Source organism: Nicotiana sylvestris, chromosome 11 (assembly GCF_000393655.2).
Source record: "Nicotiana sylvestris chromosome 11, ASM39365v2, whole genome shotgun sequence".
NCBI classification, from domain to species: domain Eukaryota; kingdom Viridiplantae; phylum Streptophyta; class Magnoliopsida; order Solanales; family Solanaceae; genus Nicotiana; species Nicotiana sylvestris.
In genome coordinates, this window is record NC_091067.1 from 87,941,338 (window position 1) to 87,961,489 (window position 20,152).

The 20,152-nt window shown below is 43.5% G+C and overlaps 1 protein-coding gene across 1 annotated transcript; it reads right to left on the minus strand.

The window, feature by feature from the left end:
- Positions 1-1,102: 1,102 nt before the first annotated feature.
- LOC138881295 (uncharacterized) lies at positions 1,103-1,897 on the minus strand. The gene is made up of 2 exons (XM_070161509.1): positions 1,893-1,897; positions 1,103-1,508 (listed from the first exon to the last, which is right to left on the minus strand). The coding sequence occupies exons 1-2, from the start codon at positions 1,895-1,897 to the stop codon at positions 1,103-1,105; spliced, it is 411 nt and encodes a 136-aa protein (XP_070017610.1).
- Positions 1,898-20,152: the final 18,255 nt, after the last annotated feature.

A 20,152-nucleotide genomic window follows, 5' to 3' on the forward strand; every position in this document is an offset into this window, starting at 1 on the left:
CAGCATGTCCCAAGAAACTCCTTATGCTCTTCACAGAAGTTGGTGGTGGAATTCTAGCAATTACATCAAATCTGCTTTGTCGACTTCAATGCCATATGCAGTCACCTTGTGGCCCAGAATAAATCCCTTTTTCACCATGAACTGACATTAAGAACCCGATGAATGGCTTTGCAACATATTAGCACAATTAGCACAAGCTCTAAGTTCTTCAAGTAGTCATCAAAATCATCACCAAAGAGAGTGAAGTCATCAATGGATACATCTAGGCACTTCCTGTTCAGATCTGAGAATATAGACATCATGCACCTCTGAAAAGTGGCCGGTGCATTACATAACCCAAATAGCATCCTCCTATAAGCAAAAATTCCTGCTAGGCAAGTGATGGTAGTATTTTCAACATCTTTAGGGGCAATAGGCCTTTCATTGTTGCCAGAGTACCCATCCAAGAAATAGTAACAACCATGTCCAACCACCTTCTCGAGCATCTGATCAATAAAGGAAGTGGGAAGTGGTCTTTCCTTGTTGTATCATTTAACCTCTTATAATCACCGCACATTCGCCACCTTGTGACTACTCTTGTTGGGATCGATTCATTGTCTTCATTCTTCACCATTGTCATGCCCCTTTTCTTAGGTACAACTTGCACTTGGCTGATCCATTGGCTATTAAAGATGGGAAAATCATTTCCGCATCTAACAACTTTATAATCTCTTTGTGAACTACCTCTTCTAGATTTTCTTCAGCTTGTGTTGGGGGTTGCACCACTGGCTTGCTATTTTCTTCCAGCAAAATATTGTACATGCAAATAACTGGACTAATTCCTTGAATATCAGCTATGGTCCAGCCAATGGTTTTTTGTACTTCCTCAGCATCTCCACTAGCTTTTGTTCCTACGCACATGTCAAGTAAGCAGAAATAATTACTAAAAAATTATTAGTCTCAAGAAAAACATATTTTAAGTTAGTAGGAAGGACTTTCAGTTCCACACTAGGCTTAGATGCCTCGTTTTTGAGTTCCTCCCCATCAACTACTTTGTTCTTAGTCTCAAGAGCTTCGGCCTCTTTTTTTCTATTTCAGGATCTTCATCATCTACTGTGCTAGACTAAGTAATACACCTCTCTAGAGCATCCCCTACAATCTTATCAAACTTGTAATTTTCAACTAACTCCCCAACACCATCAAGCTTAAAACACGAGCAGGAATATGCCTCATCACTAGGATGTTTCATTATTTTCTTCATCTGGAACACCACTTTCTCATTACCCACTCTGAGCATGAGCTGCCCCTCATAGATATCAAGAATTGCTCTAAGAAAAGGCCTCCCTAGAATTAGAGGCACCTCCTTATTCATTTCCATATACAACACAATAAAGTCTATATGGAATACAAACTTGTCCACCCTTACTAGAATATCTTTAGTGATACATTTAGGTATGATGGTGGTCTGGTCAGCCAGTTGTAAGGACACTGCTATGGATTTAATCACTCCAAGCTCACCTTCAAGTTTCCTGAACACAGACATAGGCATTAGATTTATAGAAGTATAAGAGACATATAAAGCCTTGTCGAATTTCTCACTCCCCAACAAGCATGGTATGGTGAAGCTTCTTGGATCCCTACACTTAAGAAATTTTATTTTGCAATATGGCACTAGAGTGGGAATTCAGCTTGACCATTGTTGTTTTCTCTAACTTTATCTTGCTGGGAAAAACTTCTTTCAAGAACTTAGCATAAGCAAGCATCTGAGTGAGAAACTCTGTGAATGAAATGTTCACATATATTTATTTGAGCATCTCCAAGAACCTCCCAAAGCACTTGTCTATTTTTTTCGCTTTATCTTTTGAGGGAATGGTAGTGCTGGTATGTGTCTGCTCTCTTCAACCCCTTTGTACCTCATTACTCTCACCTTTCTATTCTCCACTATTTTGCTCCTCCATTGTATTAGTCTGTTTGCTCACCACCACACATCTAGTTTTCACAATTGGGTTAGTCAAAGTTTGGCCACTTCTTAGAGACACAACCTTGATCATTTCTTTTGGGTTATTTTTTGTGTCAGAGGGTAGAGTCAAGAGCCCTCTCAGATAACATGTTGGCAATTTGGCCCACACGTCTTTCTAGATTTCGCATAGCAGAACTGTGGGTAGCGAACCCCTCTTTAGACTTGTTGATGAAGGCCTTCATGAAGTCTTCCATACTAGACTAATTTGACTATTGTGGCTGGTATTGCTGCCTTGGCTGGTTCTACAAACTTGGAGGACCTTGACCCTTGGGTCTATGATTATTTTGCTGTCACGAGTTCAAATTTCCACTTGGTTAATTCCATGGAAAACTCGGATATCTTTGACTCATAGCATTAGAGTTGTTTCCACCCTGGTAATTTTCAATGTTATAGTTTTCCAAAACATTAACTTTCTCAGTTCAAACTTGACACTCATGAGTAGGGTATCCCATTCCACAAAAATCACATGCTGCTTGTGGCTCACTCTGCACCTTAGCTAAGGTCAACTTCCTTATTTCTTTGGCTATGGTGTCTGCCTAAGCTTGCACTGATGTGTTAGAGTCCACCTGGTGAACCCTAGCTGATTTTCTTCTGTCATTACTCTCAATGGGCCATTGGTTAGCATTTTCAGATAATTTATCTAGTATAGAGATAATCTCCTCTAGGATTTTATTTATTAATGGACCTCCAATTGTATTACTCAGAGTTCTTCGTGAGGAGGGTGTCAGTCTACCCCAAAAACTCTAAATTTTCATCCTCAATTCGATTCTATTGTGTTGGCACCTTCTCACTATCTCCTTGAATCTTTAAGCTTCAAAAAGTGTTCTAGTGTCCTTCTGGTAGAAGTTATGGATCTCCCTTTTAAATTTCCCAATTTTTGCATATGAGAAGTACTTGTCTAGAAACTTTTCGTCATATCTTCCCATGTCCTGATTGACCTAGTTGGTAAGATTCTTCGCCAGTGTTTCGCTTCATCCTTCAGTAAAAAAGAAAATGCCCTTAGATAGACAACATCTTTTGACACTCCGTTTTAATGGAAGGTGTTCATGGTTTCCTCAAATTCCTTCAAGTAAGTGTTTGGATCTTCGTTCATCTTCCTATGAAGACATAATTATTTTTATTTTGGATGGTTTGAAGCAAGCGTTGCTTCAACTCAAAATTATTTGCTGCTATGGGTGGAGGTTTGACACTCGACAGTCCCTGATTATATTGTAGACTAGTCTGTTATAGTCACCCAATGATCTACCAGCGTTGGGACCCATATTTTCGAATGCATATTGTAAGCACGTGATTTTTGCTTTACGGACATTCGCTCCAAAAGAAAATAAAAATAGTGACAAATGGCTTCGTTGTACAATTGTTCGAGTTTTCATGTGTTGTTAGTCACTTGTGGATCTGTCCATTCTTTTTTTTTTTTTTTTGCATTTAATCATTAACAAACAAAATACAAAATATATGTATTAGGATGGTTAAACCATAATTCGGTCAGTAAAAGAAAATTCAAAAAATATATATGTGCACCGTTCGCCCTAGGCTCTTAGCTAACCTACGTAAATATTTTTGTGATAATTGTGTTAAAATGTTGCATTGTTGTTTAATTCCGTTACCTTATTATTTGTTATTTTTATTTTGTTTAAAAGAAAAGAAAAAATAATAAGAAAGAAAACAAAAGCAAAAGAGTAGGGAAAATCGGTTTGGGCCAAGAAATGAAACAAAATAGGCCCAAGACCAGGACACAGATCCAGTCCAAACACAGGCTGCCCGGACACGTCCCAAACGACGTCGTATCAGCGCCTCAATCTGAGCCGTTGATTCATGGCAATCAAACGGTCCAATACAGCCCCTGCTAAGTCGAAACGACGTCGTTTCAGGCAAGTTAATCTGGGCCGTTCATTCCCATTGATCCAACGGATCCAGGCCTTCCTCTAAACCCGTCAACATGACCCGATCCAATCCCCTACCCGGTCATAACCCACTATCATCTCCCGAACGACGTCGTCCCTCCTCAATGGTTAGATCCTGGCCCTTGATCTCAATTGATCCAATGGCCAGGATCTAAACCCTCAATACATATATAAACCTAACCCCCTTACCCCACGCCCCAAGCCACACCCCCCCCTCGGCCACTATTCACCATCTTCCCCAGGCTCCCTTTCCTCTCAAACCCTAGCAGCCTAGGTTTCCCACCATAAGCCTGGCAACCACAGTTCCGATGACCACCAAAATAACACCCCCGATGCACCCGACCATCCTGAACACGAATCCACTAACCACAAGCCTCGAATCACTTCCGTTCGTCTCGAATCTTCGTTTGAAGATTTGAGTCGAACCTGGACCTATGCCAAACCACCCCATCTTCATGCTAGACACTCTCCTGACCTTCCTCGTGACCAAACCAAGCTTGGTTTGGTCCGAATCCACCCACAACTCCCAAAAATCCAGATCTGGAAATCCAGACTTCTGAAGCACATGCACCTGGGGAACCCGGCCAGTTTTGACATAGGTTTGAGGTCTAATAGACCTTAACCAAGGTGTTCTCATGTGAGAACACCCTGATTAAGGTTTGTTCGGCCTCAAAGGTTCGAAGTCGAGTTTGATTTGGGTCTGTTTGGTTTAAACATTTTGGTAAGTTTTCCGTTCTTTTGTTTTATTTCCAAATAAGTTGTCAGCATATCTCTTTGTGTTGTTTGTTATTTTGTTACTTCTTCCAGATTTCTTTCATCTCTGTTAAAGACCCTTTATTTGGTCGATTGTCTTCTGTTTGTTCTGAATACACTCTGTGATAAACATGATCGTCAGTTAGATTAATCGTCAAAGGAACTAATTCATATAGGCCCAGTAATTTAATAAAAGTTGTCTGATACCCTTTAGGTCCCCGAACGTGTTGTTTATATGAGCGACTGATTATTACCTGCTATAATTAGTATAGTCGACTCGATAAATGTCGTCGATTAGTTTTCTATAACTAATGGATCGAAGGAGCTAGGAGTTTCACATAACTAATTAAACTCGGACACTGGCTGGATGACCTAGTAATGTTTGAAATGGTCTGTTGGCATTATAAAAATGACTAAAAGGGTTCAGTCTAGGCAGTCCTGAGTTCGAGTTTTCATCAGTGCAAAAATGCCCTAATGCTGCAATAGGCAGGGGCAGTAATAATCAAGGTTAACGGGGGTATTCTGGGGTGTTTAAAAAGAACAGAAGTAATTAGTTTAAGTGAGCTGACAAAAAGGGTACTAACTTAGGATTAAACTAATACCAATGGGGGAACAAGACACAAGGGTATGGGGGCTCAAAATGAATAAACAAATGAGCCCATAATTCTGGATTAAACAAAACCAGGCGTGGGGAATAAAGGGAGCTGACACCAAGCATGCTGAGCATGGGCTTAAAGAGTATGGGCATTCTGCCAATTGGCAGGCAGGGCAGCTCAGCTGTAATGGTGCATTTGGCCTATAAATAGGCCATTTGATAACTAAAACAGGGGCTGAAGTTTAAGGGTCTTAGGCTGGACATTTTTGAGTCTGGAGAGAAAGAAAAAAAAAACAAAAAGAAAATTTCAGAATATTGTAACAAAACACTGTCTGAAAACTGCTTAGGAGTTCAAGTTAGCCAAGCTGTCTTTGCTAATTGTTGTTGGTTATTTGCCGAGCTGTTTGTGATTGTTGAACTGCTGGTGCTGTTATATTGAATACTCTGGTTTTCTGTTGGTTCATCATTCTGTTTCTGGGACTGCTTGTTTGTTGCTCGACCACTTGTGAGCTTCATCATTGTGGCTGGTTGTTGTTGCTGTGTTGTTGGTGTTATCTGCTGTTGCTGTATTCACTGCATATTGCTTAGCTGATCATTCCTTTCTTCTTTGTCCTCCTTACCAGGTACACAATCGATACCACTAATGTAACTGAGAGTTTGAACATAAATGCAAAAGAGAGGACCTGCAGATTGTTTATATACACGTGGACTGTTGTGTTAAATGTCATGTAGTATATAGTAGTTACATTTTTGTTTGGATAATAGAAGTAGCCTACATGCTTAGTGTATCAATGCAGGTTAATGCATGCTAGTCATGTATGTGTGCTGTTAGGTGAAAAAAAACATTCCCAGTGTAATAAGTTGTACCTTTAGACTTAGTCTGAGGGTGTAATATATTCTCTAATGTAAGCCAAATAGGAAAACTATCCACTTTAGTTAAAATTCTTTCTCCTTTTGCCAGATTGTCCCATATAAATTGATAAACTCATTTCACAGAACAAAGAATCAGTCCTAGGCCTCAATCTCATGAAGGCCGAGCCCAAATCGAAACAAATCAGTTAGGCCCATATCGAAAAAGGGGGCCTAAGTCTGGCCATCTCGCATGAGCTAGGTTTGGGCCCATAATTTTCGGCTAGTTATCCATAATCGCAGTCACATTTTATTATTCTGTAAAAGCATTTTAAATCCTGTTATAAGTAAACTCGCAATCATGTAATTAATTAGGACTGTCTACCGTTTTCAATTGATAGAGACGAACACGACAAGAAACGTAGTTGCTATAGGATATCCTTTTAAAATAAGAACGAGATGAGCCTCGATGAAAATAAACAAAACACGCAGATGCGGGGCCCTTGTTAAATGTAAATCATTGAAGCATTTAGTTTCCCGGACGGGTTGTTTAGCAAATCTCACAACCTTCCTAAAATGACAACACGTTAGTCTCTTTAGGATACGCTTTAATAAACTTTACCTTCTTAAACTCGGGTGCACATTTATGTGACCCAAATCCAAATCTCGACGGATTCGAAATGCCTCTCTAATCACGGGTACATTGACTGTGACGTGGTTCGAGATGCATGTCCATGACGTTGCAAATTCATTAGAAATAAAGAACGAGGTGAGCCTCGCCAAATAAAAATACAAATTGCGGGGCCCTCAATAAATATTGCTTTAAAAATTGTTTAGGCTTCGGGATGGACCGTTTAGTAAAATTCCACGGTCCTACCCAAAATAAATACGCTAGTCGCTTTAGGCGCGCCTTTAATAATTTAATTTCCTTAAACTCGGGTGCACATTGATGTGACCCAAATCCAAATCTCAACGGAGTCAAAGTGTGTCGACGACCACGGGTACATTGATTGTAACGCGGTTCGAGATACATTTTCACAACGTTGCAATTCTTGATAAAAACAGTAAATGATAAAAGCGGTTAAAAGTTAAATTTTGCACATAAGTTCACACTTGTATAAAATCAGATAATCAAGCCGAATATAACAGTTGAGCGACCGTGCTAGAACCACGGAACTCGGGAATGCCTAACACCTTCTCCCGGGTTAACAGAATTCCTTATCCGGATTTCTGGTACGCAGACCATAATATAGAGTCATTCTTTTCCTCGATTCGGGATTAAAATTGGTGACTTGGGACACCCTAAATCTCCCAAGTGGCGACTCTGAATAATTAAACCAATCCCGTTTCGATTGTCCTTTAATTGGAAAAAACTCCCCTGCGCCCCCGCGGGCGCGTAAAAAGGAGGTGTGACAGCTCTGGCGACTCTGCTGGGGATATGTAACCCAGAACCACTGGTTCAGGGTTAAGAATTCGAGCTTAAAATAATTGTTATTATTTGGCTTTATTTATTATCTGGTTTTTTACGTGTTTGAGCCTAATGTGCTAAATGCTGCTTTTACTGCTTTGATATTATTTGGACTGTATATATAAACTGTGCCGAAACCCTTCTCTTCTTACCTCCGGGGAGAAGCTCGCTGGTCGAGACTCCCTATTCTGTTAGTGTCAATACCCGAAATAAGAAAGAGGACGGATAAGTTACGAAGCCGGACGGCCTTTTGGTTCCCGGTAAGTTGCCCCTCCTCGGCCCGAGTTGTCTGCTCGGGTACACTGTCTAGAACACTGACCCAGGTTTTGAACATAGAATAACGTGACTTCATGCCGGATCCCTAGTAGGAGCGCTTATTTGCATCATGTTGCATATGACTTAGGGGACTCAACACAGGGGTTGGGTCCGTCTAGGACTAGCAACCTGGTATGAAAGGACCATCCTAATGCATCCCATTTGTTTTCCGTGCATCTATTTGTCTCAAGCCCGCATGCTGACCAGTGTTTGAATAATGGAAATCGAAAAAAAAGGGGAAGGAATAGCGGTTAAGGAGTTAATTGTTTATTTTTGAAAAAAAAAAAAAAGCCAATGCCAAAATACAGTCAAAACTCTGCTGAAATTTTGAGAAAATGAAAGGAAAATGTCTTATTAGTTTTATTTTAATTAATTGCAAAGGAAAAATAGAAAAGAAGAAAAAAGGGGTCGTCGTTCTACTTTTATATACTTTTAAATATATATATATATGGTTTGTCCTGTCGCAAAAATGAAGATGGAAAAGAGTCTTATTTTTGATATATATATATATCTCTACATATATATATACAAATATAAAAATACGCCTTTATTTGTGGCAAAATTACTGGTTTTGCCAAAAGTCATGAAAGTAATAAATGTGCAGGGTTTTTCATAAAGTTTTATAAAAGTAGACGTCTAAATAAAGTTTTATTATTTTTTTTTTTTTTTTTTTTTTATTATTTTTTATTATTCACTTAGGCATAATCACCCCAATAAATGTGCAGGATGAGCACGGTACAAAACGAACCCTTTTCAATAATGACCAGGATCCCGTTTGAGTTGCGGTTATGGTGGAACGACTTAGGCAAAGAAGGGCAAGACAAAGTAAGGAAATATCTGAAAGGTCTCCCGGACCTACTAAACATTCAGCCTCGGGGTGATATCATCAGATCATTGGTCACTTGTTGGGATTCCGCACACAACGTGTTCCATTTTTCGGACTTCGAGCTCACCCCGACGTTGGAAGAAATAGCAGGGTACATCGGGATTGATGAAGCCCCTTTTAGATTCAAATACTTAATTGCACCTAGAGCTGTCACGGTACACAGGTTTCTGGATTTCCTAAAAATACCTCGGACATTCCACCATCCAGATCTTGCCAAAGGATTCTGCAGTCTCCACCTCATATATGCTAGATACGGTCACATGGGCGGGTTCAATAAGCCGGATTTCAAGCTATGCAGTAGAGGCAACCGACAAAAGTGGGACGAACACAGGCTAGTGGCTTTTATGACAGCCTTTCTGGGACTTATAGTGTTCCCTAGGAAAGATGGAAACATTGATCTAAGGATAGCCGGGGTTGTCAATACTTTGCTTACCCAAGATAAAAGTACTCTGGCGCCTATGATTATGGCTGACATTTTCCGGGCTCTCACTGCTTGTCGAGCCAGGGGCGACTTTTTCGAAGGATGTAACCTACTGTTGCAAATGTGGATGACCGATCATTTATGCCATCGCTCCTCACTTTTGGGTTATGGTTCGCCAGAAAAAACTTGTATTGGAGAATTCTACACGAGAATCAAAGGGCTCAATTTACCTAAGGGAGTCACATCATGGACCGCATTTCTCCGAACTCTCACTGCCAGCCAAGTCCAGTGGACGCTCGGATGGTCACCTATCGAGGAAATCATATACATGCCGGCAACCCGGCCTCACTTTCTGTTAATGGGACTGAAAAGTATCCAACCCTATGCACCATATCGGGTTTTGAGGCAACTTGGGAGGTACCAAGTGGTACCGAAAGATGAAGATTTGAGTACCCAAGTGATTGAAATCAGTCCGAACGGTCATTTCCCTGAAGAAGAAGTCCGCCAAATATGGAGTGAATGCCAACATCTGACAGCAAACACTTGTGTGATTAATACGGCACAAGGGGAAGTCGCCCCAGAATATCACGCTTGGTTTAGAGGTAGCCTGTCCTACGAAAGACCGGCTAAGAGGCCGCATCTCAAAGATTTCGTAGAATCATCCCAAGGGCAATGGAACTGGTTAGCAAAAGAGAAGGGTTATCGGGCAGAGATTGGCGATTTGAAGCTACAAATGGATAGTCTGAAATTCGATAATAGCGTACAAGTCGCGGCGGATCGAAGCGAAAAGAATAGATTGATCCAAGAGAACGAAGAGCTTAAGGCCCAAATCCAAAAATTGAGATTGTCTCTCGACGAGCAGCCCAGAAGTCGATCAGACCAGCGGTTGATAAAGGGTTTGAAAAGGGAGATCGCGGAATGGCGAGACAGGTTAGAAGAATCCGAAAAGGTCATGACAGAGTTCAAGGCACGGTGGGGAACAAGAGTAGATAAGCATCGCCGGTGTTTGAACCAATTGAAACGTGACCACGAGAAGACTGTGGCCAAAATAAAGAGGGAGATGGCTACACTCGAGTTTAAAGCAGTTAAGCAGGCCGGGGATTTCCAATCGGAGAGTAGATACTGTTACGACTTGTTGGCCCAAATGAAGGAAGAAGTGCGACAGCTGAGGGATCAGCATATACAGGACTCACAGGTATTCAAGACGTGCAGTGATCAGATAAGACACCTACTCATAGAGAAGAAAAAAACCAGAGACAAGATCAGGGCCATTGCCCATGCCATCATCAGAAGGTGTCGACGGTGTGAAAACATGACCTGTGTTACCGTTCTCCCAGTAGTGATGGGTTATGTCAAACAGACCATGCACGAGTTGGAGCAGCTCGAAAGGGATCTCGCACCTAGAACCGCGAAAAGGCCGAACGATGCCTCGCGAGTCCCTAAGTTGGAAAATTAACCTCTGGCCGAGTCTTGTTTTAGTTAAGCTTTGATGTTTTCCCATATGTTGTTTTCCATTTTTTCTTCAATCAAATAGGGTCAAAGAACCATGGAGTCTGTACTGTTGCTATGTTGTTTGAAGCAATGTGTAATAGCAAATTTTGATAATGAAATTAAGTGACTCCGGAAGAATTTCTATGTGTCTTTACTTTAAGGCAGAACTACGCCTGGTCTGATTCACGCGGGGACGTGATACGTAGGCAATCCCCATAAGATTCGACCGCTTTTTAAATAAAGAAAAGAAAATGTAAATAAAATAAAAACGCGGGGTTTCGCATAATACTCTAAAAAAGAGACGAATGAACAAACCGGGATGACGCATGTGGTTTGAAGCAAAGCATGTAGAAACGGTCAACTGCCTAGGTGCATTGCATCCTCTATGTGTTATGATCAAATCTGTTAAGCTCTAACACTAACAAAGTTTGTTGTTGTCTGATACCAGACAGTTAGTTGTTAAAGAATTCTGGCAACACATTCATACCAAACCAGATCCAAAGGACCGGTAGCAACAAGCATGACCACTTCTGAGAATAGTAATGAGGAAGAAAGGCCGATGAGCCAGTTGCTAAAAGAGGCAATGGAAAAGATTGAGAGGATGGGACTGGAGATGCATGCCATGCAGCTAGCCCTGGCCAAAACGCAAAAGAGCCCTGAGACACTGGGACACGTACCGGAGTACCCTCACTCTGGCCCTTCCACAAGCCGCCCAAACCCCCTCTATCATCAAGAGAGAAGCCCTCATGATTCCCAAGCTCCACCACCCCACCAACCTCTCCCAACATCCAATATTCCCATTTTTGTGGGACCTGCATCAGCCCCTTTGCAGCGAACGACCAGTGAGCCATTGTTTCAGGCTCACGATACACAGTACTATCCCCCTGAGCCTACATTCCACGCACCGGAACCACAGGTTTACAATCCCCATTTGGAAGTACCGGCAGAGGTTGAGAAGCCTGTTAAGGCCCCAGAACAGGATGAAGTGTTAAGAAAGTTCAAAAGCCTGGAGCAATCCTTCAGAAACTTGCACGGGCTGGGCAATCAAGTCAGCGTGGCATACAAAGATCTGTGCCCTTTCCCAGATGTCCAACTCCCGGCTGGGTTCAAGATGCCCAAGTTTGATTTATATGAAGGGCACGGTGATCCCATGGCACATTTGCGGGGGTTCTGTAGCAAAATGAGAGGGGCAGGAGGCAAGGATGAGCTTTTGATAGCTTACTTCGGCCAAAGTCTGAGCGGATCTGCGCTGGAATGGTATACCAGGCAGGATTTCAGCAGGTGGTACACGTGGGATGATCTGGCACAGGCTTTTGCAGGTCATTTCCAGTACAATCTAGAGATAGTCCCTGACCGTCTCACGTTATTGAGGACTGGGAAGAAACCCGGGGAAAGTTTTCGCGAGTTCGGGTTCCGTTGGAGAGAACAAGCAGCTAGGGTCGATCCTCCCATGAGAGAGGGAGAAATGGTAGACTACTTTTTGCAGACATTGGATCCAACCTACTTTGGTCACTTGGTGACAACGGTTGGAAAATCTTTCAACGAGGTAGTCAAAATAGGGGTCATGATAGAAGAAGGTTTGAGGTCGGACAAGATCTTAAACTATTCGGCACTTAAGGCCACGACCCAGGCTATTCAAAGCGGCACGGGAGGTGCGCTAAGAAGAAAGAAAGAAGAGGTTGCCACGATCGAGGCAGGCAGTTGGTCCAGGGCTGGCAGGCCACACTACAACCAACCCAGGCCTCACAGGTCAAACTATCCATACAACCCACCACAAAATTTCTATCCACCTCGAGAACCACATTGTTCCGTACACCAAGCCCAGGTATACACTCAGCCTCCGGTTCGCCCACAATGGCGCGCACCGGCTCCCCAGAACATATATGCACCACCACAAAACACTTACCCTCCACCAAGGGCATATAGAAATCCTTCAGGGGCAGGTTTCCGGGGAAATCCAGATGCCAGAAATGACAGGTTGCGGAAGCAAAGAACCTTCACCGAACTGGGAGAAACCTACACCGCTGTGTTCCACAAGCTGCGGCAATTGGGTTTGGTTAGTCCCGTCCATACTCGGGAACCAAATCCCCCGCCTCAGAATTTGGATCGTTCAATCAGTTGTGAATACTGTTCAGGGATGCTCGGGCACGATACCGAGAAGTGTTGGAAGTTAAGGCATGCCATACAGGATCTTATTGACACCAATAAGATCGAGGTCCAGACACCGGAGACTCCTAACATCAACCAAAATCCACTGCCAGCGCACCACGAAGCTCACATGATTGAGTTGGTATGTGAGGGAGGTGAATTAAGAAAACCCTCACAAACAGTGATGATGATCCAAGCTGCCCCAAAAGAAGTCTTAACCAGGGGAGGAACAAATGCACAGTCGCAGGGAGAAGGTGTCAAGCCGGTAGTATTATGGGGGAAGAACCCGTCCGTCATAGCAAGCAAACCCGAGCCAAGCAAGTTGGTAATACCAGGGATCCTGCCCACACCGGCGGTCGTGTTGATAGGGGTATGTAGAGAACGGGTAACCATAAAGCCGGTGGTCCAACTGCCAATGCTTGACAGCAGGGCTGTCCCCTGGAAATATGAAAAAGCAGTGGTAACGTACCAAGGAAAACAGGTGGAAGAAGTCAGTTGTGAAGCGCAAGGGCTGACTCGATCAGGTCGATGTTTTGCTCCGATGGAGTTAAGGAAAACCAACCCAGTGGCAACCAAGAAGCCAGTGTCAGAAGAAGAGGCCGAAGACTTCCTGAGGAAGATGAAAGTGCAAGACTATTCTGTGGTTGAGCAGCTGAGAAAAACACCTGCCCAGATCTCACTATTGTCATTACTCCTCCATTCCGAGGAACATCGCCGAGCCCTGTTAAAAATATTGAACGAGGCCCATGTACCCAGTGAGATTTCTGTAAACCACCTGGAAACCATTGCCAGCAAGATTTTCGAGGTGAACAGAGTGACATTCTCAGATGATGACCTGCCGGTGGAAGGTACAGAGCACAACAAAGCTCTATACCTAGCTGTCAAATGTGAAGACTCGGTGGTAACCCGAGTATTAGTGGATAACGGCTCAAGCGCCAATATTTGTCCATTATCCACCCTGGACCAGTTAAAGATTGACCATGGAAGAATCCGGGAGAATAGCATCTGTGTCCGAGGGTTTGACGGAAACGGAACAGCCACTGTGGGGGATGTTGTACTTGAACTAACCATTGGCCCGGTCCTGTTTACCATGGAATTCCAGGTATTGGACGCCACGGTATCTTACAATTTGCTGTTAGGACGACCTTGGATTCATGCAGCTAAAGCGGTGCCTTCCACCCTACATCAGGCAGTGAAGTTCGAGTGGGAAAGACAAGAGGTCGTGTTGCACGGTGAGGATACAACATGCACCATGGGCGGAACCATTGTGCCTTTCATAGAGACCACTGATGACAAGGGTCCTTGGGTCTACCAGATTCTCGATACAGGGTCGGCCAACAAAATCTCTGAAGGAGAAATCATCCCGCACCCTAGGGTAGCTGCCGCGACAGTCATGATGGTATCGGAGATGCTGGGTAATGGGTTTGTGCCGGGAAAAGGCCTGGGAGTTGAACTTCAAGGGATAGTCCAACCTGTCTCCCTTCCTAAGAATCTGGAAACTTTCGGGTTGGGGTTCAAACCAACCCCAGCAGACAGGAAGCAAGCGCGAAAAATGAAGAAGAGGGTCTGGTTTCTGCCTAAACCAGTACCACGACTCTCGAGGTCTTTTGTTAAAGCTAGTGCCAAGGGGTCAGCGATCCCAAAGATTCAAGGACCTTTGATCGGCATAAATGAAGACCTGAATCAGAGTTTTGAGAGACTATTCGCGGATGTCAGTGTGGTGGAAGCTGGAGAGGGTTCCAGCAGGGCAGAGATACAATTTGTGGGGCCTGAGGCCAAGACCAACAATTGGACGGTTACTCCTCTTCCTGTCCGAGGGGAGTCTTGGTAGTAGGCTTTGATTAATGTTTTGTTTGTTTGTTTGTTTGATCGGATTATTCAAGGGTGTAATCCCAATTTTACTTTCGTTTTGTAAAAGTGTGAACCCTTTTTATCCTGCAAATTTAATAAAGTTCTTTTCTTTTGTCCCATTTTAATTTCTGGTTTTGTTCTTTTTCTTTCTGAACAGTTCTCTTTTTACTGGTCCTAATGACATGGCATGCACAGCGGATCTTCGACCTAGTCTAATAAATCAATCTGAATCTGACTCAACAATGCAAGAGGTCGTTTGTGATAATGAATCCGAATGTGACGAAGGAGAAGCCTTCGAAGAAATAAATCGAGAACTGTGCCAATTTGAAGAGAAACCCAAGCCTAACCTAAATGACACTGAGGCTGTGAACCTAGGAGACGCTGATATCATCCAAGAGACCAAAATTAGCATCCACATTGAGCCAAATGTCAAAGCAGAATTGATCGAAACTCTCAGGGAATTCAAAGATGTTTTTGCATGGTCATATGATGATATGCCTGGATTGAGCACCAATTTAGTGGTTCACAAATTGCCCACTGACCCGGCATGCCCTCCGGTCAAGCAAAAACTAAGGAAATTTAAAACAGAAATGAGTGTAAAGATCAAAGAAGAAGTGATCAAGCAATTACAATCGAAGGTCATTCGGGTCACTCGGTATCCCGAATGGTTGGCCAATGTGGTACCAGTCCCAAAGAAGGATGGAAAAATCAGGGTGTGCGTCGACTACCGCAACCTCAACAAAGCAAGTCCCAAGGACAATTTCCCGTTACCCAACATTCATATCCTGATCGATAATTGCGCTGGGCGCGAGATCGGATCCTTTGTGGATTGCTATGCGGGTTATCATCAGATCCTAATGGATGAGGAGGATGCTGAGAAGACAGCATTTATTACGCCATGGGGAACCTACTGCTATCGGGTAATGCCGTTCGGTTTAAAGAACGCTGGGGCAACGTACATGCGAGCAATGACTGCTGTGTTTCATGACATGATACACAAAGAAATAGAGGTGTACGTCGATGATGTGATCATCAAATCTTGGCGTCAGGAGGACCATGTGGCAGACCTAAGGAGATTTTTCCAAAGACTCCGGAGGTATGATATCAAGCTTAACCCGGCCAAATGCGCATTCGGGGTTCCATCAGGAAAGTTGCTAGGATTCATCGTCAGTCGACGGGGGATTGAGTTAGACCCATCCAAAATTGAATCCATCCGAGATTTGCCACCGCCAAGGAACAAAACAGAGGTAATGAGTTTGCTGGGTAGACTCAATTACATCAGCAGGTTCATCGCTCAACTCACAGCAACTTGTGAGCCCATATTTCGGCTACTGAGAAAGGATGCTGCAGAAGGTTGGACGACAGAGTGTCAAGAGGCTTTCGACCAAATCAAAGGGTATCTGTCTAATCCACCCGTGTTGGTCCCGCCTAAGCCCGGGAAACCCCTAATCCTTTACCTGACAGTCTTGGAAAATTCATTTGGTTGTGTACTGGGGCAACATGATGACACAGGAAGGAAGGAGCAGGCCATCTACTATCTTAGCAAGAAATTCACAGTGCATGAGGTCAAGTACACTCAACTCGAGAAAACATGCTGCGCCCTGACTTGGGTAGCTCAGAAGTTGAAGCACTACCTGTCCTCATATACTACTTATCTCATATCCCGCTTGGACCCATTGAAGTATATCTTTCAGAAACCTATGCCCACGGGAAGGTTGGCAAAGTGGCAAATTCTGCTCACAGAGTTTGATATCATCTACGTAACAAGGACGGCCATGAAAGCCCAGGCACTAGCAGACCATTTGGCAGAGAATCCCGTTGACGAAAAATACGAGCCTTTAAGAACGTATTTTCCTGACGAAGAGGTGATGCATACAAATGAGTTGGAATTACCCGAGGAACCGGGTTGGAAGCTTTTCTTTGATGGAGCGGCAAATGCAAAAGGGGTGGGAATAGGGGCAGTACTCATCTCTGAAACAGGACGGCATTATCCTGTTACGGCCCAACTGCGCTTCTATTGCACTAACAATATGGCCGAATATGAGGCTTGCATTCTGGGTCTGCGCTTGGCTGCTGACATGGATGTCCAAGACGTCTTGGTCTTGGGAGACTCGGACCTCTTGGTACATCAAATTCAGGGTGAATGGGAAACACGAGATCTGAAGCTCATACCATACCGACAATGCTTGCATGATCTGAGCAAGCAATTTCGATCGGTGAAGTTCAAACACATCCCGAGAGTTCACAATGAGGTTGCAGATGCTTTAGCCACCTTAGCATCAATGCTGCACCACCCTGACAAAATGTATGTTGATCCTCTGCATATCCAAGTCCGTGATCAGCACGCCTACTGCAATACCATAGAAGAAGAAGCAGATGGCGAACCCTGGTTTCATGATATCAAGGAATATCTCAAAATGGGGATATATCCAGAACATGCCTCTGGAGACCAAAAAAGAGCCCTTCGGCGTTTGTCGAATGGTTTCTTCCTCAGTGGAGGAGTATTGTACAAAAGAACCCCGGATTTGGGGTTGTTGAGATGCATAGATGCCGGGCAGGCAACGACGGTTATGGCGGAAGTACATGCCGGAGTTTGTGGGCCACACATGAGCGGATATGTATTGGCAAGAAAGATCCTTCGAACAGGGTGTTATTGGCTAACCATGGAACACGACTGTATCACTTTCGTAAGGAAATGCCATAAGTGCCAGATACATGGAGATTTGATTCATTCTCCGCCAACAGAGTTACATACGATGTCAGCACCCTGGCCGTTTGTAGCATGGGGCATGGATGTCATTGGGCCCATCGAGCCAGCAGCGTCCAACGGTCATAGGTTCATTCTAGTGACCATTGATTACTTCACCAAATGGGTGGAGGCTAAAACCTTCAAATCGGTAACCAAGAAGGCGGTGGTGGACTTTGTTCACTCCCATATCATCTGCAGATTTGGGATCCCAAAAGTGATCATTACGGATAACGGCGCGAATCTTAATAGCAGCCTGATGAGAGAGGTGTGCCAACAATTCAAGATTACACACCGCAATTCCACCCCATATCGTCCCAAGGCGAATGGAGCAGTCGAAGCAGCCAATAAGAATATCAAGAAGATACTACGAAAAATGGTGGAAGGGTCCAGACAATGGCACGAGAAATTACCCTTTGCTTTGTTGGGGTACCGCACTACCGTCCGGACCTCCATAGGCACAACTCCTTATTTGTTGGTGTATGGAACTGAGGCCGTGATACCAACGGAGGTCGAAATTCCATCCCTCCGAATTGTCGCTGAAGCCGGGATTGATGATGATGAATGGGTAAAAGCTCGATTGGAACAGTTGAGCCTGATAGATGAGAAAAGATTGGCAGCAGTGTGCCATGGTCAACTGTATCAGAAGAGAATGGCAAGAGCATATAACAAGAAGGTGCGCCCCAGGAAGTTTGAGGTAGGGCAGCAGGTGTTAAAGAAGATCCTCCCACATCAGGTCGAAGCAAAAGGCAAATTCGCCCCAAATTGGCAAGGGCCTTATATCGTGACCAGAGTATTGTCCAACGGCGCTCTGTGTTTGACAGATATCGAAGGTAGATGTGTCGACATGGCTATCAATTCAGATGCAGTCAAGAGATATTATGCGTAATTTCTTTAATTATGGCAATTTTTGGTTTATTTGTTTGTATTTGGCATTTGATGGATAATGAGATGACGGAGGCAATTCTTTCTTCTATCCAAACACTGTTTAACCCTTGCTTCCCCCTTTGAGCCTTAAGTAATCCTTTCATACCCCTCTTTTGGAATCACTAATGGAAAGGACAAAAAAAAAAAAAAAAAAAAAAAAGAAAAAGAAGAAGAAAAAGAAGATGAAATCATAAAGAAATACAAAACCGTGGGAACTACGTTTGACCTGATTCCTCAAAGAGGATACGTAGGCGCCTCACGGCTCGGTCATAGTATGCATCATAATAAATATAGGATGCATAATGTACATAGTATGCATAATAGACACAGCGTGCGTAATGCACGTAGCACAACATAAAAGTAAAAAATAAATAAATTCCCCAAGCAAGAAAACTGGGGCAGAAGTTATGTTTTAAGTTCCAACAAAGGTTTGATTCCAAAAGTTGTAGCACATCACCCTCCAAGTTGTTTTCATTTTTTTTTTTTTTTTTTTTTAGCCTTCCTTCAATCCCACACCAAAACCAACATCGACATCCAAAAGACCTCCCGATCAATGTTCGAGAGATGCCAAATCCGGCAAATAAGGCCGAGAATGATACACCGATCCCCAGCAAAGAAAAGGATCGTAAGACTGGGAATGAGTTGATAGTCAAAAGAATCTCCAGAAGAGAGGATCATATCTACAACACCCCGATTCCTCGAAAAGAAATAAAATGAGAGAGTCTCATCGGTGAAAACCTTCACAGGCACCGAGAGGCGATGTAAGATGAGGGAAATGAAATGAGAGAGTCTTATTGGTGAAAACCTTCACAGGCACCATAAGGCGCCGGGAGATGAGAGAAAAGAGAGAGTCTCATTAGTGAAAACCCCTCGAAGGGCACTATGAGGCGACAAGATAGAGCAGCGAAACCTACCACATTCGCAACAAGATGAACATCCATTTATCATCCCCAGCAAGTCAGCCCGTCGGACAAATCAATTGATACAAATAGACTGGGTCGGGAATCTATGGTGCATGTCATGATCACGGGGACCAGTTGTGTCATCCAGATAAGTTCTTTTGATTGTCTCCTCCCACAAAAGATTGGTTCAGAAAGATTTTCTCTTTTCCATATCTTTATTTTCTTTTCCTAAAAAAGTGTTCTTTAAAGGATTTTTCAAAGCTTACTACCAGAAACCGAAGGGAAATTCACCCAATGCAGGGTAATACAAACAGTCTTAAAAGGCCGGCCCCAGGCGATGCAGGGACTGTGCTCGGAAATGTTGGAAGAAGTAAGCTCCAAAGGGAGTGGTTTCGGGAGTTAGAAGCAGACTCCCACATCATGTGTTTTAAAAGAAAGCAGAAAAGGGGATAAATTGAAAACCATATCCCCAGCAGGCTAGAGATCCCCAACAGGCAACTTTGCCTGCCAACCCATTATGGGGACAAAGAGCAAGAAAAGGGGAGAGAGAAAAATGGCTCGCCAGAAAGGCACCCTCTACCCCCACGATTAAAACTGACTAAAACCTTTTGTCTTTTGCAGGAGAGCAAAGAATTGATGACGGCAACAAGATGCAATGCCATGGAAGTTACCAAAAACCGGGGCAGAAAATTTTCTGCCGATTGTCGAAAATTTTCTCGGAAGAACGGGGAAACAATTGGAATACTTTTAAGTTCTAGGTCGCCCACCAGTATAATGCGGGAATACTTTTAAGTTCTAGGTCGCCCACCAGTATAATGCGGGAATACTTTTAAGTTCTAGGTCGCCCACCAGTATAATGCGGGAATACATTTAAGTTCTAGGTCGCCCACCAGTATA